The sequence below is a fragment of the Micropterus salmoides genome, unplaced genomic scaffold (genome assembly GCF_014851395.1).
Source record: "Micropterus salmoides isolate LMB-PRFRI ecotype aquatic unplaced genomic scaffold, ASM1485139v1 Ms_hic_scaffold_7, whole genome shotgun sequence".
Classification (NCBI taxonomy): Eukaryota; Metazoa; Chordata; class Actinopteri; order Centrarchiformes; family Centrarchidae; genus Micropterus; species Micropterus salmoides.
Genome location: NW_024044459.1, coordinates 25,882,967 through 25,906,276, shown reverse-complemented (window position 1 = coordinate 25,906,276; position 23,310 = coordinate 25,882,967). Strand labels below are relative to the sequence as shown.

General features: G+C 42.9%; 1 protein-coding gene across 1 annotated transcript; it reads left to right on the top strand.

Annotated features, from left to right (window-relative positions):
* Window positions 1-256: 256 nt before the first annotated feature.
* On the top strand, window positions 257-22,499 carry epg5 (ectopic P-granules autophagy protein 5 homolog (C. elegans)). Its single transcript, XM_038704224.1, has 45 exons — window positions 257-926; window positions 1,337-1,984; window positions 2,256-2,516; window positions 2,620-2,818; window positions 2,942-3,078; window positions 3,183-3,290; window positions 3,374-3,447; window positions 3,609-3,717; window positions 4,665-4,779; window positions 4,858-5,008; window positions 5,092-5,247; window positions 5,331-5,488; window positions 5,837-5,988; window positions 6,272-6,412; window positions 6,531-6,692; window positions 6,789-6,911; window positions 7,027-7,289; window positions 7,380-7,520; window positions 7,649-7,793; window positions 8,228-8,425; window positions 8,930-9,037; window positions 9,138-9,260; window positions 9,571-9,737; window positions 9,832-10,068; window positions 10,177-10,300; window positions 10,408-10,552; window positions 10,850-11,021; window positions 11,190-11,352; window positions 11,457-11,599; window positions 11,690-11,846; window positions 12,095-12,289; window positions 12,384-12,597; window positions 13,198-13,385; window positions 13,497-13,704; window positions 13,810-13,885; window positions 15,064-15,167; window positions 15,264-15,439; window positions 16,108-16,332; window positions 16,420-16,629; window positions 17,786-17,930; window positions 18,034-18,276; window positions 20,103-20,316; window positions 20,465-20,683; window positions 20,804-20,918; window positions 21,004-22,499. Exons 1-45 carry the CDS (start codon window positions 873-875, stop codon window positions 21,184-21,186), a joined length of 7,749 nt encoding a protein of 2,582 aa, XP_038560152.1. The 5' UTR covers window positions 257-872; the 3' UTR covers window positions 21,187-22,499.
* The last annotated feature ends 811 nt before the right edge of the window (window positions 22,500-23,310 follow it).

The window sequence follows — 23,310 nt, the reverse complement described above, 5'->3', positions numbered from 1 at the left end:
TAGATTAACTTTTGAGTTCATTTTCATTAAAACAACTCTAAACTGGAGAAGGCTGGTTTACAGTACTAAGCATAAGTTTACTACTAGAGTGATCTGCAAGACTAACTAAACACTCAAGTCATTTCTCTCTGGGACCTTAAAGTTATGACTTTTGTGTGTGTGTGTGTGTGTGTGTGTGTGTGTGTGTGTGTGTGTGTGTGCGTGCGAGCCTAAGATACAATTTGGGCTCTCTGACTTTCCGTAGAGGGGTGGAGTAGTCACGTGATCAAAGATTGTGATCGCTGAGTTCCTGGACTAAACAAAACAAATGACAGCGGACCCGCAGACATAGCTGTCACAGGGTTATTGTCACATGTCACTTGCTTCGACTTGTTTAAATCTTATTTTGATCATTTGAGTGACAATGTGGAACTCAGAGCCGCTGCTGAATAAATTACTGAGGAGAAAGGCAGCGTAACAAGTACACAGCTAGGCGTTAGCTTAGCTTAGCAGTGGTCGAGCGTCTTCAGTAGTGTAGTACAGGTTAAGTAGTTTAATCGGAAATTAAAGCATGCGCTGGTTTTGTTTAAATAAAATGTATGCTATGGATTTTATGTCTACGCTAGGAGACATGCTAGTCGTTGCTTTGCTGTCCTTTTCCTGCGACTTTTCTCGACGGGCCATACCTGAGTGTTTTGTTTACAATCGGTGACAAGTGTTAGTCTTCGCAACACAGCCAGTTACTAGCTGCGTATCACATCGCTAGCTTTTCCAGCGTATGGTTGCTGTTTGTGTGTGTCTAGTTTACATTAGGACTGTTCGTTTTCAGACGTTCAGCATCCTTTTTACCAGCAGACACCTGTGGAAAAGGCTGGTGTGAGCAGACACTAAAGATGGAGGCTGTAAGACCAAAGAAGACCAAGGCAAAAAACAGCGGAAAATCTCAGGTAATTAAACCGAGTCAGTCCTTCTTCGCCTTCTTCCGCTCTTACCTTTGGTGGAAGGTCTAAAAAATATTGTTCTTGAGGCAGAGAGGGTATTTCCAGATGGTTACCAACACACTCCTCCCCACTGTTGACGATTTAGAGTATCTAATCCAGCATACTTGTATGTGGTCAGAAGTTGGGAGGAGACTGCAAAACGTGGAAGTCTAGGGTCCAAAAAGTTTGATTTGAAATGACAAAAGTAATCACTGGTACACTTTGCTGAGACATCATACTTTTTTGCCACGTTCATCATAGTGTTTGTTGCGTAGTCACATGCCTTTATTACATTGAGAAACCTAGGGCAGCAGAGACTGGACAGCTCAGTGAAGAAAGAAAATGTTATTTTATTTGTGATTGTTTTATGTTTTCAGCTGGTCAGAAAGCAAAAGCAGGCAGAGGAAGACAAGAGAGCCACAGCTCCCTCCGCTGTCTGTGATGAGGTCTCCACTTCTGGCTTCACAGACATCCCCCTCAGTCTTCCATATCAGGAGCCAGAGGAGGTGCTGCAGGACCTTGTTCAGCCCCCTGAGACCACAGCACAGCCATCAGATCTACCCTCTGAGGAACAGCAGACCTCCTCATCACATAAATTATCCACATCAGGGTCAACTAATACTTTACAGTCAACTCTGACGTCACAGGCTACAGTGCATCTATCAGAGTTAATAGAGGAGGATGGCGGAGTGGCAGATCAATTGGTTGAGCTTAAACTTGCAGCACAGACCACCGAGTTGGTAAAAGACACACAGAAATGGAAGGAGCCTTGTGTTATTACTCAGTTTCAGATCCCAAATGCCCCGAGTGCCCCTGCACTTTACCCATCTCTTCCAACACTAGAGGAAGTCCCCATGCTACAGCTGTGTGAAGAAGCTGTGAAGAATAGGGAAAAGGGACCTGCAGTGTTGGCACTTCCTGAGCAGGAATCTTCCCCTCTAAATTTGCAGCCTCTGGAGTCTGTAGCTGAACTTTCAAGCAGCAAACTCTACCCAGAATTACCCAAGACAGCTCCAGAAATTAAGGTAATGTTATGCAGGTAATTTGTATTTAGATCATGAGTAAAATAACATTGACAAGCTAACATTATAATAACAATTGCCCCTAGTGTACTTGTCACCCATATCCATCCATATAAACATGAATGTACAAATATTGTAATATTTGATTTTGTTAATATTGCCCAGATCCAGATAATAACATAGTTATTATGTGACTACATTCATCGTGCCCTAACATATTTGCATTCATTAATATATGAAATAAACTCTCTTACCTCATGTCTTTCTTCTGCAGTCTTTCTCACTGGAGCAGCTGAGTACCTGGGAGCCAGGCGGAGGTTTGCGAGCTTGGTTAGAGGGTGTTGAAGTGTGTGCTGCCCAGTTCTGTGCTCTAGCCCGGCAGGAGAACCATGAATTGACCGAACTGCTGCATAACTACTGGCGCTGTCGTAGACAGCTGACCCAGTCACACACACAGCTGCATACACAGTCCTCTGATTGCAAGAGCACACAGAATCGTCTCTGGAGCTTCAGAGATGAACAGCTTACACTTCAGGTGTGGTAGTTTTAAAAAAAAAAGCAGCAAAGTGTGTAGAGAAAACTATTAAGTAATGGTCCTCTTCTGTAATGACACTTTTAATACAATTTCTTTCTTACAGGGTGTGTGTGCAGATCAGTCTAAGGTGTGTGGGTACCATCGCTTCCAGCAGGCAGAGTTCAGTCAGAGTGTGCTGGCTGAGCTGAGGAAACTGTTTGAAGCTCGCAGTGAGCTGCTCCATCAAAAGGTGGCGCTACATGCGTACACTGCCCTGCTGTCACGCCTTCAGGTGGAATCATACTTGTATCGTCTACTAAAAGGTGAGACACTTACACATTGTTATTAAATTGAAATGGCCCTAAACTGCCTGTTACCAACAGCATGCATAATAATAATATTAAGTACACACCCTACATCAGTTTTACTTATGTTTTTGTTATCAGATTGTTCCAGCAGCCAAACACAGCCCTGTTCTCTCCAACCCTTGAAAGAGGCTATCAGCGTCCTGTTTAGCTTCACACGTAGAGTCCTGGATGACGCACAGTTCCAAACAGACATCCATCACTGGCTGGAGAGATTGGTATACACACGCACACACACACACACTGTACCACTTTTCTTACTCCATGTTGGTCGAGGTATTTTGTTGTTGTGTTTCTAACATGGGTCTGGTTTACTCAATAGGTGGCTGTCCTCTTGCATGTTGGAGGGTCAGGAGAGCACCTGTACCTGCTATGCCATCTTCTGTGCTGTTCTGCCGGGGTTGGCAAGTGGGCTGCACCTTTCCTTCAGGTTAGTTAGGAACACGGCATTTGATTTATTGTTGTCATGGTTGTACAAAAAAACTGGAGTTTTCTTCCCAATTTCTGCCTCAGATCCAAGTTTGGAGGAACACATGTGGAGTGCAGCAATTCATGCAAGCTCTGGCCATCCTAATGTCACCTGCCAGGTAAATATAGGAACCCCTTTAGCGATTACTCTTTCTTACCTGCTGTCTGTGAACTGTACGCTCTGGCTTAATGTCTTTGGTTTTCCATGAGAATCCATGTCATCCTTTCAAGGTCAAACAACCTCACATCTCTAACCAGTGGCTTCTATGTTTTGCCTCAGACACCGTGCAGAGTTTCTGGGACATCTGAAGCCATGTGAGAGCCAGAGCTCAGCAGCTTCTGGACCTGAGTCTGGCAACTGGACACTGGTGGATGAAGGGGGAGAAGAGGTATGTGAAAGGAGACAATGACTGTGTTTGAAGAAAAGAAACAAAACTTACACAAAACAAAGAGTTGCCTTTAAAAAAATATGGGTAAGTTAGTATGTTTCAGGTGTGTCTATGGGATGGAAAAGTGAAAGGAAAAAGCAATTAACCAGTCTACGTGAGTGCAAGTTGAAAACTTGATTTAGCTTTGCTTGATTAGGCTTAAAACCACAATTGCTGTCAGTACTAATGTGTCACTATGTTTTGAGAAACTTCAAGAAGCATATTATTTTGCAAAGCAGTAACATTTAAAGATACTGTAATTTAAGTGTTACATAATGTTTTTGATACAATGGTCTTATTACCATTTATAAAAACTAAGAAGCATCTCATTTGCATCTTGCTTTAAAGATCTGTTAAAGATCTGATCTAACAGATCTGTAATTACTCATTCTCTTAAAGGTGCTGCATGCAACATTCACACCCACTAAATATTACAGTAGAGCACCAGCATCTTAGTCCAAAACAAATGGGCGCCACAGCCCACCAGAAAAACAGTAATTTTACCTTGCAGATACTCGTAAAACACACTTCATTCAAACCTGTCAGACACTAAATAAAGTCTTTCCACTATTCCAACAATCACCATCTCTGGTTTGGTCAGGAAAAACAACCTTAAAAACGTCGTTCTATCGCTCTCCTCACACTCTCCTCATTTTCCCATTGAAGGATTCACATGCACTCTGGGCCGGACGAGCGGTATAAACAATGCACAGAGAGGCTGTGATAAGAGCACAGACAGAGGGAGCATGATGCCACTCTCTGCTCAGGGTGCCATTACTTCACTATATCTTAAATAGCAAATAGTAGTTTGCTGCTATAAATGTTCAGAATCTCATATATATATATATATATATATATAAACTTTAAAAGAGTATGTGGTCATTGCCTTCTCTCCTTTCTGTGTTTAGGATGAGGACCCAGACAGCAGCTGGTTGTTGCTCTGTGAGGAGGATCTGATCTCGCTGCTCACCCAGTTCCCCTTCCAGCAGCTCTATTCACACATGCTGGGGATGAGCAAGCAGGGTAAGGGAGTGTGACTGTCCTTCTGTCTGTTGATTTGTATCACTCACTGCATGAAGTGACACACCACTTTCGATCCAGGTGTGTATGATCCTCCGGCCAGTTCCAGTCAGAAGATGATGCGTGTTTTTGGTTTTGCTTCCTCACTCATTGAAATTCTCGCTCTTGGACTGCAAACCTACGACAGGGCACGATACAGACAGCTAGTCAAACGAATAGGACACATCATACGGTCAGTGCACCAGTATAAAATATATATGTTTACAGTATATAACAATAAATATTCACAATGTTGTCTTCTCCCTTTGTCCTCAGAATCACAGTGTGTTATGTCAGTGATCACTGGGCCCAGTATGTGAGTTTAACTGGTGCTGCTGAAACCAACTCACACTCTCTGTCTTTGGACAAACTACAGCTGGAATACGACCATCTCTTTCTTAGAGCTGTTTTACATGTGCTCAGAAACAAAAGGTGAGGAATTGGCCATACGTTTCTAACTGGAAATTATTTATTTTATGGGCATTACTTTTATTTTCTGTGGTCCTCTCTCACAGGTTGGGCATCTGGTTGTTTATGTCCGAGATGCCATATGGGACTCTGTCCAGCTCTATGCTGTGGAGGGTCCTTTATGTAATGCAGTGCGCAGAAACAGCAGGACTGGAAACAGTCGGCACTGCTACTGACACACACTCCTGCATTCAGGCTCTTAGAGGTATATGCTCTTACCCTGCACACGTCATCTACCTAAACATAAAACATTTAACTAGTATTGGCACTGTAACAATGGTTGGATGTGGCACCCACAGTTTCATCATCATATTGAAAGCTGAATGCATCTTAAACACATTTTTAAAGCAGTTTTAAAATCCTCCCTAAAACTTTTGAATTGAACTTTTCTCAAACCACTTAAACTCAGTTTATAAGACATTTGGTGCATCTCTTGCATTGAAAATTTAAAACCAGGTTCAAAAACAGGGGCCTTATTATTATTATTATTATTATTCTCAGTCTGGTGGTGACAGTTGCCATCCTCTTATCTTGTTTTATTTGTCTGTTACAGACCCAGAGCACCAAGAGAAGTTTGAGCAATGGCTGTGTGATGTGAACAGCTCTGATGGCATCTCCCTCCTCACCGCACTAGCACACATGGCCACACAGACTCAACACTCAGACCCCGCATTCATCACAACCATTACTCTGCTGATTTACCAGGTATGAAAAGGATATGCAGAGGGAAATATACTAGAAGTGTATAACAATGTATAAGATGTCGAGTCATTTAGATGGCAAACAAAGCAACTGCATTACTCAAATTATATGTAGACCAAATGAATAAACTAATATGAAAATACTTAGGAGGGTCACATAGAGAAATCATAAAGTTTCAAGGCTATTTAACACTGATTAAAGATTCATCACCCTAGTCCCTTGGTTTAAAAAAAACATATAGTACCTATGTTGTTCTTTGACATCTCTTTTCTTATTTATGCTTCAGGTGTCTTATGTGAGTGTGACTACCAGAGAAACTTACTCTAAAGTGGGGAGGGAGTTGCTGGCTGCCATAGCTACAGTCCATCCCTACGTTATCTCTGTGCTCCTGGAGAGACTGAGAGAGACCATACAAAATGTAGGAATGGTTGGTATTGCCATTCTATTAAGATTTTAATTTTATGCTTCTAACTGCATGTTCTTTCTACATTGAATGGGAAAATATCTGTGGCAGAGTTTTTTTTTTTTTTTTACGTGTGTGTTAGGTGGCTCTGTACTTGTGCAAAGAGCTGCCTCTGAGTCTGTGGCGGCCCCGGCCAGAGGAAATATGTGTCATTGGAGCCTGGTTGCTCCAGCATCCCCTGTCTGCCGTGGAGAACCGGCTGGCTTGTGTCATACTGGAGGGTCTGAACTGGGGTTACGCAGAGGTAGTCTTTGATGCATTAAAAAGTCATGTGTACAGATATCTTGAGTACATTGTGTACATTGAGTACTTGTGTCACTAAACCTGATTTCTCTTGCAGGATGGCTCCTTGGCCCTGTCTTCATCTCTCCACAGTGAAGTGGCTCTGCTGGTGGCTGAAGCCTATCAGAAGTACCTTACTGACAAACCATACAGTGGCCTCATATCAGAGGGAATCAAACAGGTGACACATCCACTCTTTGCTATAGACGTTTAGCGTGAACCACCGTGGGTTCATCACTGGATCCAACATTATTTTGTGTGTTTTTCCATCTCTCTCTCTAACTTCCTCCCTTTAGGTGTCTTACATTGCCAGCGTCCTTCGTTTGGGTGTATCTCCTGAAGCATCCTTCAGTCAGTGGGCATGGCAACTTTTGCTAAGGCTGAAGCTCCATAGCAATGCCCAGAACCCTAAAGGAGCCTGGTCGGTTCCTGCTTTGACGTCCAACCCACCTCCAGAGCTTACACACGCTCCCAGCATGCACTCTGTTATCAGGGCTGTAAAAGCAGGCATACCTATTGGATGCTACCTGTCCATTGCAATGACAACAGTGGGACATAGGTTTGTGTTTACAATATGTACAATATGCTTGATACTTATGGTTGATTTATATGTAGAATTTGAATAAAGTCTTTCTGTATATTTTTACAGCCTGGAACACTTTTGTACAGATGGAGTTGGGTTGTTGAAGACTCTGATTCAATCTCACCACTTGAGAGCTGCTGTGCATCTGCTGGACAACATCCTACCCCCTACCTACCCTCTCAGCTTCTACCTTCTCAAAAACTCTCAGTAAGAAAGAGACGTCCTTCTCACCCAGCCTATAAAAGACCAGAAAGAAAGATTGATATAGCAGCTACTATATCTCTAACATATAAATTTACTCGTGTCTCTACTGTTGTCCCTCTGTTGTATGGCAGGTTTGTAAGTTGTATCCAGCTGTTCTTGCAGTACGACAGCGTGTGCCCTCAAGGTGTGACACAGCAGGTCACTCACCGGGTAGCACCACTCCTCACAGGGACCACCTATGGAGACAATGTCCGACTGCTGAACAGTGTCATTCAGGTTCGTCACAACCAAGCTTTTATTATAAAGATGTATTTCAGGTCTTCAGCCATCACAGAATGTTGTTAACATCCACGATTCTTATAGTGGCTAGAAAAATGGAAAATTACCATAAGAATTAGTACATATGGAAGATATTTAGAAACAGACAGCAAAATCTTTACTTTGTGTATCCATGTAGGTGTCAAAAATATCATAAGCAAGTATTTAAAAGGAAAAGCATTTTAATTAAATATTAAAACCCTGGTACACAAAATTAACTGCATGGGGCTTATTTGCACCTTTTAACCAATTTCCACAAAATCTGTAAAAACAAAAACAAAGATGGCTCAAAATTTTAAGCAAAATCATCTTGTTAAATGACTATAATTTGTTTTAGCCGATTCATCTTCTCTAAAGAGGACATGTATTAATGTGTACGTTATATCTTCTAGAGTCATGTGGTGGAGAGTTCACAGCCCAGTCGTGTCGGTGTTGCAGCAGTCCTGGAGTTTTGGGTCGGGCTTTTAACTCAGCAGAACCTGTGGTACCGGGACAAAACAGTCCTGTTCCTCATGGATCAGATATGCTGTGCTGCATTTAAACACCATCAGGAGGAATGCGTGCAGAAACTTCTTTACCAGCAGCACAAGGTATTTACTCAGTTGTGTTGGAGGTTTGAATTATTTAGGTACTGTTATAGTCTCACAGGTGCAGATGCTGAATGTAGCACTGCACACTGCCTTCATTTGTATTACAAAGATAAATATTACATTCATATCTAATCAGAATCTGAATCAGAAGGACCTTTATTTCCAAGTAGTGTTTTACACATATGAGAAATTTGCTTTGGTGATAAGGTTGACATGTAGACAAACATACAGTTGACATAAATAAATGTTAAAATATATAAATGTGGAATTTAAAAAATGCACGTTATATAAGAATAATAAAAGAATAGAGAAAAATAATACAACTATTTGCAGAGAAAGAACAATGAGTTCACATTACAGTAAGGGCAAGAGCTTGATGATTAGGGATGCTGCATAGTCACCTAATATTAAAACCCATTAAGCTTTAAGTGTCGTTCAAAATTATGAATAAGCGAAGGCTGCAGTGACACCAACAATAGTTGTATATTTTCATACCTCCTGCAGAATGCCTTGGGTTACCACGGCGATCGGGGTCTGCTCTCTTCTCTGGTTGGCTGGATTGCTGGAAATGCCACGCCCTCATTCATAGAGGGCCAATCCCTGAGTGTTGAGGTAAGGATCCCCAAAGCACCAACGGTATGTGCAAGTACTTTTAATCAGATTGTTAAAGTTCTCACTCCTTACAGACTTGCTGTTGTCTACGTGTTTGTAGGTTTGGTTCGCCTGGCTGGTGCTGAACATGGAAGGCGTGTTTGAGGAAGATTCTCAGCTGAGGCTCTGTGTTGAACATGAGCTCCTGTCAGAGGCCAACAGTTCCCCAGAACAAGCCTTAAAGGTATACAGACATACAAAAAAAGTTAAACATTTGTTGAGGTGGCAATGTCAGGATTACTGCAAGCGTTAAATATCACTTAGCACTGAGACGAGACAAGACATTTCACAATAAAGGACACAGTAAGTGGGGGACAAAATGTTGCACAGCTTTAGTCAAATGTCATACAGTGCAAAATTATATAAACACAAACCCACTGCATTTACAGGGTAGTTACAAAGTCATGGCATGGTAGTGGGTGTTTAGTAGTCTGGTTCATAATCCTGAATGCTGTACGTAGATGGTGTTAACAGTGTGTCTGTGTCTGAGCCAGAAGGCGCAACAGAGGCTGAAGCTGCCGGTAGCACCATCTCTGCAGCGGCTGCAGGTGTACCGCTGGGCATGTCAGGCCTTAGCCACGCCTCCTGACCACCCCCTCCTTCCTCTGGTCTGGCAAAAGTTCCTTCAGCTTTACCTCAGACAGGCAGGACCTGAGTTTGGGTACGATGCACACGCGTTACTATACCCAGTCAGAAAAACCAGAAAATAGGCGGAGTCCATGTGAAGGTGTCTCTTTGTATGCATTGTCTGCCAGGCTGGCTGCAGCTGGATGTATCGGCCGAAGATTCTTCCAGACCTCCTCTCAGGCTGCTTTACTCAGAGACCTGAGACAGAGAACACAGGAGGTGTCTGACTTCCACCATGTTGCCAGCCAGGCCCTCAGGGTGCCCCCACCACACACGCCTTCATCAGACAGCCAGGGCGACGAAAGCCCAGACAATCCCTGCCCTCCTTACCTCACTTCTCCTCAGCTACACACAGAGCTGGTCAGGTAGGTCACTGATGCTTTCAGATGCATTCCTTTCTGTTGTTTGGCAGGTAGTAGCAGCCATGAGTGTGTTAATAGTCTCTAAGATATCAGCTGATTGGTTGCGAACAGGTTATTTGGTGTATTTGCTATGTGGTTGGATGATGAGACTCTGCAGAAGCAAGAAGTGTACCTTCCCTCTCTCCCTCCCGAGTATGAACCGCACCGACTGGCACAGCTCATGCAGCGGCAGCAGGTGGGTTTGTCTTCATGTGTGTTTAGTATGGTACAGGATTCTCAAATCTCATTGTAGTGTGTTAAATCGTGTAGCTCATACATTTGTGTTGACGTGTTTTGCTGTAGGAACTGTGGCTGGAGTATGTGGACCAGGAGCGCCTGCAGTATGATGAGAAAGAGGTTCTGTCTCTGTGGGAAAAGGTGCAGAGTGAGCCAACCTTTTTGCAGGCCCCAAACCCCGGCTTCATTGACTACACTAGCCTCAACAATGGTACACAGCTGAAATTGACACTGTAGATCCCAATGATTAAGTAAAAGGTCTTCAGCAGACATGTAGTAGTAAATGTAAAAGTCTGATAAATAAATGCACACAAATTCATAAATATAGTAGTAGTTCAAGTCCTCTAGATATGCACTGTAGAAAGGAGTATTAATAATATTACACAAACACAAATAATAATTATTATTAGTAATTTTACCCACAATTTCTTTTTATTTACATGAAAATTTTTACTTGTTCCTTTTGTTTTTCACCAGTTTAATGTGCATTGTATCTCTCTGTTTGCAGCAAGGGAGCGTATCCTCTCCAATCTGATGAAGCACCCCGTTCCTCGTCCAGCTCCAGAGCTGCAGCAACAAAAGGCTCCGGTAGCTGAAGTTCCCACCACCTGCCTCACTGACTCTAAAGCTGCTGTTGAACTGGTACGGCACGACCTCAGCATCCTGCAGGACCAGGCCAGGTATACGGAGATCACACAAACATTTAAACATTTCCATATCATCAGTGGCACACAGTCCACACACGTATACACAGGAATGCACTCACTTGTTTACTCACACAAACACACGCATCAAAACATTTGCAATGCTATGCACTGATGCGAAATACTTGTTTCTCTTGGTGTCAGGATTGCAGTGGCACGCGAAGCCCACCAGGTGGCGATGGAGCAGGAGCTGCTAGAGAACCTTCCTTTACTGTATAAGAACCAACCAGAGCAAGTCACCATGGCCCTGGAGTGTAAAGGGAAGGGTGGGCAGCCATGCCAGGGACCTGCAAACATCACTGTCACAGTACGAGCATTTAAACGGCATACTAGCCTCATTTTTGTGCCTTTTTTTTTTTTTCTTTACCGTGATGTATATTTTGTTTGTGTGCTGTCTCTGTAACCGCATAGTGTGAGCGTGTCCAGAGACAGGAGGCAGTGCAGACTCAGATAACTTCACTGTGCAGAGACATCAAGAAGCTTCAAACCGACTCCATGGCTCCTCCACCTCAAAGCCTGGCCCAGGCTGCTGTCCACACCGAGAACTTTATCACGTCAGTACAAACAGACAGACAGAGCTACGGAAATAAAAAATATGATCCACATCACAATAAATATAAGAAAAACTGTCGTTATGTTCTCAGGGCTCTGGTGAATATGTACAAGGCACAGAAATCACCAGCAGTGCAGCATGTTGGCGTGTCTGCCTTCTACCAGGTGGTCTCCTATGTGTGTGAAGACACACTGCGACATCCCCCAACTCGCCAGTACCTTTCGTCATGTGTGGAGATCCTGGGACAGGTGCACACACATATAGCAGTACAAGATTTAAATCAACCATTGTTTAGCTTTATTGCTCAAACAAAGTTAAGTCCTTCACTTCTGTTAACCTGCATCAGAAACACTGCTGCTCAGGGATTAAATAAGACACTGCTGTGACCAAGTTTGACATAAATGATTGTTAAAAGGAGCCTGTTCACTCTCATTACAATTTCTGTACACTCCTTAAATTAATAGACTGGCATTGTACTTTCTTGTTTTGTTTCTAGGTGTTTATTCAGGGCAATGCAGAGGAATGTCGCCGTGTCCTGAAGACCATCCTGGAGGAGAGGCGTCTTTGCCCACTCATTTCCCCCTTCTTCACTCCCAACGCGGCACCCAATCAGCTCGTCTTTCTCTACCAAGACGTGGTGACATCCTTACACCTTGACAGTGCTGATGTCATTTTCATGCTGCTCACAAAGGTTGGACTAGACACAAATGCAACACACTGGAGAACAACGATATTCACCTAAAGCAGTCCAGGTACAGTAACCACTTCTCCCTCTCCCTCTGTAGTTTGACTTGTCCCAGTGGCTGAATGAAGCCCATCCTGTGTTTTCGGAGAGGACTCGTTTGCTGGAGTTGGTCCACGGAGCTCTCTGCGTATGCGGCCAAGACCCAGAACCTGAACTTCTCACGCCTTTTCACCTTTTTACCAAACACTGGACTTGGCTTTTACGCCACCATTTCCCTGATCACTACAGTGACTGCCTGCGTCTGCTTATGACCAGTAAGTGTGTGTGTGTGTGTGTGTTTTAATCATCACCAATACCCATGTTTTACATCTCCCTTGCACAATTGCCAATACAACATCACATAATGAAAGACCACACTGGACGACACACTAATACAGAATGAAAACCAACTTGCAGAGATGTTCAATCTGTCACATTGAACAACAGCTTTTAATTTTTTGTTACATATTGCCTGGTAATGTACTCAGGATCAAGGACTCGTTTAAAAACACCTCTTTTGCTCATTCAAGTGATTCATCAAAACACATTCATCCTTCTGAAAGAACGCCTCCTACTCATCTTCCCACCAACAAAAGATGAAATTAATTAATTAACAAATCTGAAGTTTGTTGAATAATTCCATCAATCCACTGAATGAGATGTGAGTTGAAAGACTGTGGAGAGTGTAGCGTTAGTGTATACACAAGTTTATCACAACAGAATTTAGGTTTATTGTTAAATGCTCCGTGAGATTAAAATTATTCCAAATGAGGGGCTAAAGATCTGATATTGTATTTGTATTTCAAAATTTGCTGGATTTAGCTGTTTGATTTGCAACTTCTTTAACAATCAAAGGCACTGTTTAACCTCATCAGGCTCCTCAAGCCAGTTACTGAGTCCAGAGTGCTGGAAGGTGACTCTGCGAGTGATTGGCTGCTTACCTCCATCCCGCAATACCAAGAACAAAGCGGAACAAGCCCTCAGCACCACTGATGTATCTGGCCGTGCTGTCGGACTCCCAGCTTCTCCCTACAGGTCCCCCATCAGCCTCTCCCCTCAGCAGGTAGCTAACATTGGAGTTGTTGTTAATAGATTCAAACCTCTTTATCTGATAATAGCTAGCATGTCATATGTGCCACCGGTAAGATTGGTAAATATTCTTTGTTGCTAACAGGTGGAGGAGACAGTCGATTGGCTGAGCGATTACTTCCTGCGGAGCCGGCTCACTAAGCCAGACCTCCGCAGCTTCGGACTCTACTCAGCCTGGACTCCCTACATCAGTGAGGTTGTTTCCTTCTGGGAACATTTGATTTGTTGTCTAATCAACACGAAGTTCAGCAGCTGTGCCAGAGAGCCAGTGGGCAGCAGCAAAATAATGAAAGGTAACATCTTGAGAATAGTAATACTTGGGTTCATAAGACAATTCAGTTCATTTGTGCATATGCTTTTTTTGTTATGAAAGTGAAATGTATCTTGTACTCTTACAGCTCTGCAGGACCTACATAGTAAGACTGTGAAGTTATTTAAGCCTTGGATCTTTCCTCTGGACACCGATGATGGCGGGTAAGAATGGCATACCCCCAGCTGTCAGCCAATCATTGGTTTTAGATAGTGGGGAACTGTTGTCAGTGAGGCTGAGGTGAAACCGATGTGAGCAGACTCCAGAGAAGGCAGCAGATAAAAAAAAAAAAAATCACATTCTGCAAGCTTGATTTATTTTTATTTTATTTCCCCAATGTAACTTTGCTTCTTTTTGCAGGTGGATAGCAGATTCTTATAGTGTTGTAGTCAGAATCAGAAGGAGCTTTATTGCCAAGTAGTGTTTTACGCATTATACGAGGAATTTGCTGTGGTGATAAGGTGCTACACTTAGACAAACATACAGTCAACATAAATAAATGTAGAAATATATTAATATGGAATAGAAGAACAACGTTGCAGATATATACATGTGCATTGTTCTGGGTCTGTGCCGTGCAGAAGTAACGCAACGGAAGAGAATATTGTGTATATATAAATATATAAACTGACAACATAAAAATATACAACAACAAAGATCAACAATCAACAACAAATATGTGCGACGTGCCAGGTCTGTGCCCGACATGAGATGAAACAGTATTTACATGTGCAGAGACATTTGTATCATTTGCAAGGTAGGGGACCCGGGCCTTGATAATGAGGCTAGTTGCAGACGGGAAGAAACTGTTTTTGTGGCGAGAGGTTTTGGTCCTGATGGACCGCAGCCTCCTGCCAGAGGGGAGAGTCTGAAACAGTTTGTGTCCGGGGTGGGAGGAGTCAGCTGCCATCTTTCCTGCTCGCCTCAGAGTCCTCGAGGTGTACAGGTCCAGAAGAGAAGGAAGATTGCAGCCAATCACCTTCTCTGCAGAGCGAATGATGCGCTGCAGCCTGCCCTTGTCCCTGGCAGTGGCAGCAGCGTACCAGATGGGTAGATAGTAGTCGTATTACCTAACTGAACCAACAGTGGCAATTTTTTTTAAATCTCTAAAGCACACTATACATTGCACAAAATAAACACTATACATTGCACAAAATAAACCACAAACACAACACCGCTCAGAGAGAAAATCAAACATTAGATGTCACAGTAATGTCTCTCATGTGGTCAGAGGTTTGTACTGTGATTCTCCTAGTCGATACACAGAGAGGGCAGTTTAGTAATTTCCAGGGTGAAGAAACAAAAATGAGAGAATGTCAATATCAGTGTCTCTTTGTCTCAGTAACCTCAAGTGTTACCCCTGGCTGGAGACAGATGCGAGTGCGGCAGGATGTCTGGTTGGCCTGTACGCTCAGCTTACTGACACAATGCATCACAAATTCAGAGGTGGGTTCTCAGCAGTCCTGTGTTCAGACATTGAGTGAGTGTTTGCTACACTTTGTTACAGTTATTTAAAACTTTGGGTGTGTGTGGATGTTGCAGATCGTCTGCTCCCGGGACAGAGAGGTGCACTGTGGCTGTGTATGATGCAGTACTGCGAGAGCTGCACCTCTCCCCGTACGCCGGAGTACCTTCTCTACCTGTACCACACATATCTCCGCAGCCTACTCTGGAGACACCTGCACCCTGACACTCAGCTAATGGAGCAGCTCTTCAATGTGAGACACTGCGCCCTCCGACTCAGACCCCCAATACTGCACGCTGGTCTAGACATGCATGACACAGGGGAGCTTGTTCATTTGAGACCGTGGTCCTTGGCCCCTAGCTCCTATTATTAGCCTGACATCTTGTAATTTTAGTGTCAACATCCTATTCCTGGAAACAAGCTCCCATGTCCCACTGAGGCTACAATACAGAATCTGCACAGATTAAAAAAATATAAAGTCATAAAAACAAAAAACAAATCCCCAAGACTGATAAGTATTGCTTATCCATGAGTGGTAAAACGTACCAAAAAAGGGAGAGAAGTAAGCAGAAGGAGGTAAAGGAAAGGCAAACCATATACTCATTTATTTCTGCAGCAGTGAGTATTTTCAGAACATATCTATCATTCCCTGCTTTTTCTTTATCAAGGTTTCCCAAATTAAATGAGATACACTGGATTTATAGTTGGGATATTCTGATTACATTCAAGGTAACTGGATTATCAATTTAGCCATAAATGTGTAGCTTATATTAAGTAGGAGTCTGACATATAGTGTATTATTAGTTGTAATCAATATTCTGACAACAGTCAGTTGAAACCCAAGAAATGCGATCTTTTTGTAGTTCTGTGTCTTGACAGACTGGATTTTTGTTTATTTTCTCGCCTTCCTGGTGCCTGCAGGTGGAGCGAGGAAGTCCCAAGAGCTGCTTCCTCTTTCTTGGAGAGGTGTTATGTGAAGTTAACTGGGTCAGCGTCCTGAGTGACCATTTACAAACGCCCCCTGCCTCTACAACATATCCAACTCTACCGCATATGGCTACTCAGAAGGAGTCGCACACCATGTTAGTCTATCTACTATACATGCTAGTTTTTCTGGCAAAGGAGGAACAAATCCTGAGTCAACAGGTAAGTCCAGAATATTTTGGGTTCATATCAGGGTCAGACTTTTTGCCCCGTCTGTCATTCATAATTTTTCTCCTCCTCAACCTCAAGGACTCCCCTCTACTCAGTCTATTGGTCCAGTCCACCTCTCTGCCCTGGCACCAGCTGGACATGTCCTCATACCAGGGCATTCTGGGATATGTCAGCACCCATTACCCTCCCTCCTTGCTGCTCAATGCTGATTCTGCGCCTCAACTGCTGCTGAAATCACTGCGTAGCGCTGCTGGGCTCCACCCCTGCCCTAATGAAGTTCCACACAGGGTGAGATAATACAGTACTGTTTATTTTGTCAAATTCCAGATTTATTAAGGTATTGTGAACCTCTTAAGGTCTAGATCGAGTTGTAGCTACAGTACATTAATGTTGGTTTAATCTCTCAAACTTAAAGTCCTGTATGTTGTAGGCAGCAGCCCCATCAGTCAGTTTCAAGCCAAGAAATGTATCACAGAACATACCCACTGATGATTTAGCAAATGTGCAGTATATCAGAATTTTTTTTCATAAATTTGTCACTACATGCATTCATAACGTCATAAATTAATGAATAAAATCTGACAGCTGAGATTTAATGGGAGTCCATTTTAGGGTGACTGTAGATACCAGATAGGAACAGCTCTCTTATACAGAGGATCCCTAATGATGGAGAATATAAGAATTCATGTGTCTCCTAAATCTGCCCCAGGCATGTACTTCTTGTGTAAAAGTGGGAGGCTTGGAACATCCACATTTAGACTTAAACAATTCCTATTTCTTTGCCAGCTCTGTATCATTCAGCCAAATTACATAAATGTAACACATTAAATCCTTACAGTTGCTGTTGACGGCAAAAGACACTTTTTTTACACAACAGTTCTTCCAAGCTATACTGTACACAGGGCCGCTCTAAGATCCAGCAATGTGTTTTCTCTTTTATTTTACCAGTTCTTTACCATTCCTAAAAATAGTCTTGTTGACACACGCATTCTTCTAATTATAGCAAACATATGCATGAAAAGCTGTGGAAATTACATTCATTCATGCCAACAAAAAACATGAAACTTATAGCAAATATATGAAATATTTAGTTGGTAACACATTTTACTTCACCTAAGTCACCTTTCAGTGAGGCTTGACAACCATTACTTCCTTTCTGTAAAAAAAACCCGTCTTTTTGGATAAGATAAACTATATACCCCATTAGTAATTGATAAATTTTAAATGCTTAAATATTAATTGAGAGAATCCAAATAATGCCTAAATCGTACTTATGAGACAATGTCAACATTCTGCTAACTAGTACTCTGCTTGTTAAAATATATTTTATAATATGTTTGATGTATTATTAATTATGAAGTTATGTATTTATTTATGTTTCTATTTCTATATAGCATTAACCACGCAAATAAAACATAATCTGTGTTACTTTTCCATCTGTCAGGAGGAGACGCTGAAGGTTGGAGAGTATGTGCGCTGGTGTGTGCAGTCTTTAGTGACTCTGGATCAAGGAGGCAGCATCAGCCTCAGCAGACTGGAGGCTCAGCTGGAGACGCTCCTGGAGAGCGTTGTCACATTCAACGCACCAGGTGAGTTGTCCTCACCGTCGTCCTCAACAACATTACCAACCATCAGTAATAAATTATTTTTTAATTACCTCGGTTGTAACACTTCCTCCTTTTTCCTCTACAGAGACGGGTTTGGAGCAGAGGCACATGGCGTTCTGCAGTCTGTTCAGCGATGCTCTGGTTTTGTTGAATGGAGTAGGTGTCTCAACAGGCGAGGCACTGGCTGCTCATGTCATTACTTGGCTGGACAGGAAGGGGAGGGGCTTTCCTATTCTGCCCCTTCTCACGGCTTGCTGCCGCTGTCTTGCATCAGTACGGCACATGACGCGCATCATGGAGGCATGCATTACAGCGTACTTCAACCACGGTAACCAAAGTAACAGTTTGAAGGGAGGGGGGGGGAGGGGGGTGTGGCAACCATTTTATTTAACTGAGGATTTCTATACAAGACGTCTGTCTGGCAGTGATGTAGCTAAAACAAAGATGGTTAGCTCCATGGTATAATACTGAAACTCGCAAATTAAAGCAAATATCGCGGAAACTTGAGAGGAATTGGCGTTCCACCAAACTGGAAAATTTTCGTTTAATTTGGCAAGATAGTCTTAATAATTATAGGAAGGCTCTCCGTAATGCCAGAGCAGCGTACTACTCGTCATTAATAGAGGAAAATAGGAACAACCCCAGGTTTCTTTTCAGCACTGTAGCCAGGCTGACAGAGAGTCACAGCTCTATTGAGCCAAGTATTCCCATAGCTCTCAGTAGTTACGACTTCATGAGCTTCTTTAATGATAAAATTCTAGCTATTACAACCAAAATTCACCAAGACCTGCCCTCAACTGCCACCGACTTATCTCTAAACTCAGGAACCTTAGAAACAGCTGTAGAACCAGATATATGTTTAGACTGCTTTGCTTCCCTCAATCTTTACCAACTAACTTCAATAATTTCTTCATCTAAACCATCAACCTGCCTCTTAGACCCCATCCCGACTAGGCTGCTTAAGGAAGTTTTACCCTTAGTCAGCACTTCTATACTAGATATGATCAATCTATCTCTATCAACAGGCTATGTACCACAGTACTTTAAAGTAGCTGTAATTAAACCTCTTCTGAAAAAGCCCAAACTTGATCCGGATGTTTTAGCCAACTATAGACCTATATCTAACCCCTTACATCTGACTTCCATTTCTCTCTAAGTTCCTGGAGAAAGCAGTTGCATGTTAACGATGAGTCCTCCATGCACGCCAGAGTTAGTCATGGAGTTCCTCAAGGATCTGTCCTCGGACCAATCCTCTTCACTTTATATATGCTTCCCTTAGGCAATATTATCAGGAAATATTCCATAAACTTTCATTGTTATGCAGATGATACTCATTTATCTAGTTACCATCCCTTAGTTAGTGCATCATAGGAAATCCCCTGGCAGTCTAGGCCTACAGCAGCATGAGCTCCTCTCTCCTCTACTTTCTCTCCCTCTGTATGCAATCTCTTCCCATTATTGCATGTTACTAAGACAACTTCTCCCCTTTCCGGTAGTCTTGTGCTTTCTCGTCCCTCTCCTCTCTTTTCCTATAACTTCCTGCAGGTGTTTCTGGCTCTGGAGCTGTGGAGTCTGGGTCTCTGGCTGCGGGTCACCTGCTACCCCCATGTTCCTACTCGACATCCTCTGCTACAACAATTATTGTTACTAGTCCTATTGTTGTTATTATTATTATAATCATTAACATTACGATTATTATCATTAAGACTACAATACATATCTATACCATTTTTCATTTAGTCTATAGCAACATCACCCTTACTGTCTGTACCTCTGTGTGTATATTATGTAGGCTGCCTCCCCCCCCTCTCTCTCCTTCCATCCCTCTCTTTTTCTCTCCTCCCTTAGTACTTTTCTTGTAACTTGTCAGCTTGTATAGTTAAAGTAAAGTGTTCCACTCTGGCAGTTACTGTATCTCTGTCCTGTGGACATCCACCCAGGCACATATACATAAACTACTATTGTCTTAAATAAGATAGATGTTTATATCCAGAGTTTTTTTATTTCTTTACTGCAAGTCCTTTCTCATACAAGTTGTAAGTTGACTGATTTCCCAAAACGTTGGTTTAGTCCTTTAAATGTCTCCATATAGTATCGATAAGTTTAATGTCATATCAAGAATTCACTTTTTTTTTCTATTGTTTTTCATTTTAGCTGAGGAGGAGTCTGTTGGTTGGGGTCCTGTTTTGGCATCGCTGCAGGTGCCTGAGCTCACGGTGGATGAATTCCTCTCTGAGAGTCAATCAGGTTGCAGCTTCCTGACGCTGTATGCCTTCATCCTGCAGCGCCTCAACACTGAAGACACATCAGCCAATGAGAGGAGGACTCTGGCTCTAATTAACACATGGACCAGTCAGGTCTTCCCAAGGTTTGACCGCTCATTTGGTTGCCTGTCATGGCTTTTAAAAGTCCATTAAGCATGTCACCATATCGTTTGTGAGTTTTTTATAGATGCTGTATCATTTTATAGAGTGTTTTATAGATAACTTGTTTTTTTTGTGTGTGTGTGTGTCCAGTGGTCCAGGCGATGAAGCCAAGCTGTTTCTTTGGTGGCACAAAGCGCTAAATCTGGCAGCGGAGCAGCTGCAGCCGCAGGCAGGCCAGACTGAAGTGTCAGGAGTTGTCATGGGTCTGTTGAGGTTGCAAACCAGGCTGCTTCAGCTGGGAGAAGAAAGACTGAACTCTGGGCTGTTAGGAGCTATAGGCCTGGGGAAGAGGTCTCCTGTTTCTAATAGGTAATCTCACATTTGTGTCTCGCATATTGGCTAATCAAAACACTTGTAGGCCAGATAAAGTGAAATAAATGTATCATTGTTAATAAACCACCTGTTAATGCATGCCTGCTGTATATCCAGGTTCAGGGTTGTGGTACGCAGTCTGGCAGCATTCTTGTCAGTCCAGGTCCCATCAGAGGCCGAGCTTCGACTCCAACCCACCAGTGACTTGCAGCTCTCTGCCAAAGCACAGCAAGTACGCAACAAAAATACAGTGTTTTTCTAGTTTGCAATTATCTCCTAAAAATAACTTGGATTTCTTGTCTTTTCTGTGGACGCAGACGTTGGGGATGCTGGAGGCCATGCCCAGCAACAAGCAGTATGCAGAGTTAGAGGACTCTGTGAATAAAGCTGTCCAGTTCATCCGCTACCCAGGACACTCTCTCAGAGACGGACCCCGACTGCTGGCCCTGCTAGCCAACCTCCTCTACCCTGACCTCAGATACCTACACATTATCCACTAACCAGCACATGACACTCGTGCTGGAGATTCGGGAGGACATTAGTCTTTTGTGGCAAACAGAGTGACAGTAAACCTCTGTTCTGCACAAAGAAAATCTTTCTGGAGCACATTCTCAAGTAATGCCACTGGTACTGAATCCGTGCTTTTATATCAGCGAGGGCTTTGACTGGAACTGACTGCTCATCAGAGCTCGCTGTGCATTTGTGAAAAATACCTTTCAATTGGCTATGTTCAATGAAGAGTCCTAAAACAAGTCAGATGGATAAGAAATGTTTCATTCTAACCTCTGATCTTTACTTGCACTTTGCTGTCTTCTCTCATGTTATGCCTTGTTGCTTTTTATATAACTTGCCTGTTGGTTTTAAACACATCTGTTCTATTCTTGATTTGAGAGGACGTTGCACATATTTATTGAAGCAGAATTAAACAGTGGGCTTTAGGTGTGACTTTAACCTGTATGTGGAATCTAATGAAGGGTCCACAGATTATTGGGAGGAAGTTCAAGGACAGATCTAATATGTTTAGTAGTACCTTCTCAAAATGGGGTGGAGAACATACCAGGAAAGCTGGTAGACAGGGTTCAATGCTTGATACAAATCCTTAAATCAGCGTTTGATGCTAGCATCTAGCTAGAATCTAAAAATAGTAACTACTCTACTCATTCAGTTGAATACAGTGGCCGCCTGTGTAAAGTGATTATGTTTATTAACAACATTTGCCAGCTTCATTTTTACATCCAGCCAAAAGTGCTTTCCTTGTTTCTGCCAAAGAGATGTTATTTTTGTTTGCTAAGCTTCTTAAATCTTCTTGACCATGTACTCTGGTTCTTTCATCTGTTTCTGAAAAGGACACGTACTAGAGGACACACTGAGTACCACTTACATTGTCCCACTCCATTTGGCTTCCTTATAAAGTATTGTGCACTGTAATACGAGTAGGGGCGTCATATTGTTGGACTTCTATACACAAATGGTGGTACAAATTGGTGATTTTAGGACAAAGGTAGATTGTAATTCAAATTTACCAGACCTCCAGACTGTATGGTACATCCAAGACAGTTTTCACATTGTAATTACCCGTTTCTGCTCACCACTTCTGTTGCTCTGTGCCATCTCAATAATAATCGTGCTGCACTTCTGCAGCCTGGAGCTTCCCTTATTGCCTGTGTTATGTGGCGACTGTTAATGTCAAAAGCATTTTTTTATGAGTCAGTGATCAGGAATGGGTCTGGAGGGCTGCTGGAGGAGGGAGCTACAGAGCTGGGCTGCACAAAGGAGACAAGACTATGTTCAATAAAGGAATCTGAAAGTCTCACAGTGGGTATTTACCAATTCAATGATTGGGGACCATATGAATTACATGCAGCCTCTAGGAGTGGAAAGACTGACCTTTACTCCCTGGACAGGTCACAATCTCAGTGGGACGCTGCTTTATGAGTCAAACTGTATATAAAAAAATAAAAAAAACAGTGAGAGAGACAAAAAGATTCAAGGTTTTTAAATTGAGCTGTGTGCTTTTGTGTGCACAAGTACATCCAGCATCCTTATTTGACACCACCACGTCTGTCTGGGAGAAAACCTCTCTTCAGGCGACGGTGGTCTCTATGGTTACAGGACGGGGTGTTCTGAGGCTGTGAGAGAAGTGGGAGATGCTTACAGACGCTCGTTGCCGCCTCCTCTTCGCACTGGAAAATGGCCTCCGGTGCATTCGGCGTCTGTGTTCTCTCGCCATCTAATCTACCTTCTGTTCTCCCGTCTCTCGGCTCAGGTGTCAGGTGGTGGAGTACACGGAAGAAGTCGATATTTATGTGACCGTTTGCTCTCAACCTTTAGCCTCGTTAGACATCTCTTCTTCCTTTACTCACCCCGTGCACTCTCCCACAACTATATACATATACACGTGCTGAGAGGACCCATTGCTGAGACTGAGTATTCCTGGCAGACACTTCACTGTCTGGCAGATTCCTGTGTCACCATGGAAACCCAGCATCAGGTCAGGAATAGTTGTTCCTAGACTGTTTCAGTGCACACTCAGCATCGGAGCAGCACGTGGATCAGCTCCCCTCGGTCATCATTGGCAATTAGGATAAAGGCGTGAAAACACAGTGTGCAATTAGCAAAAATGT

Bases quoted from the DNA above. Each gene is read 5' to 3' on its own strand.
- epg5 (XM_038704224.1), top strand. From the start codon at position 873: ATGGAGGCTGTAAGACCAAAGAAGACCAAGGCAAAAAACAGCGGAAAA. The intron at 1,985-2,255 runs GTAATGTTATGC...TTTCTTCTGCAG, and splicing joins AGACAGCTCCAGAAATTAAG to TCTTTCTCACTGGAGCAGCT. The intron at 7,794-8,227 runs GTTCGTCACAAC...TATATCTTCTAG, and splicing joins TGCTGAACAGTGTCATTCAG to AGTCATGTGGTGGAGAGTTC.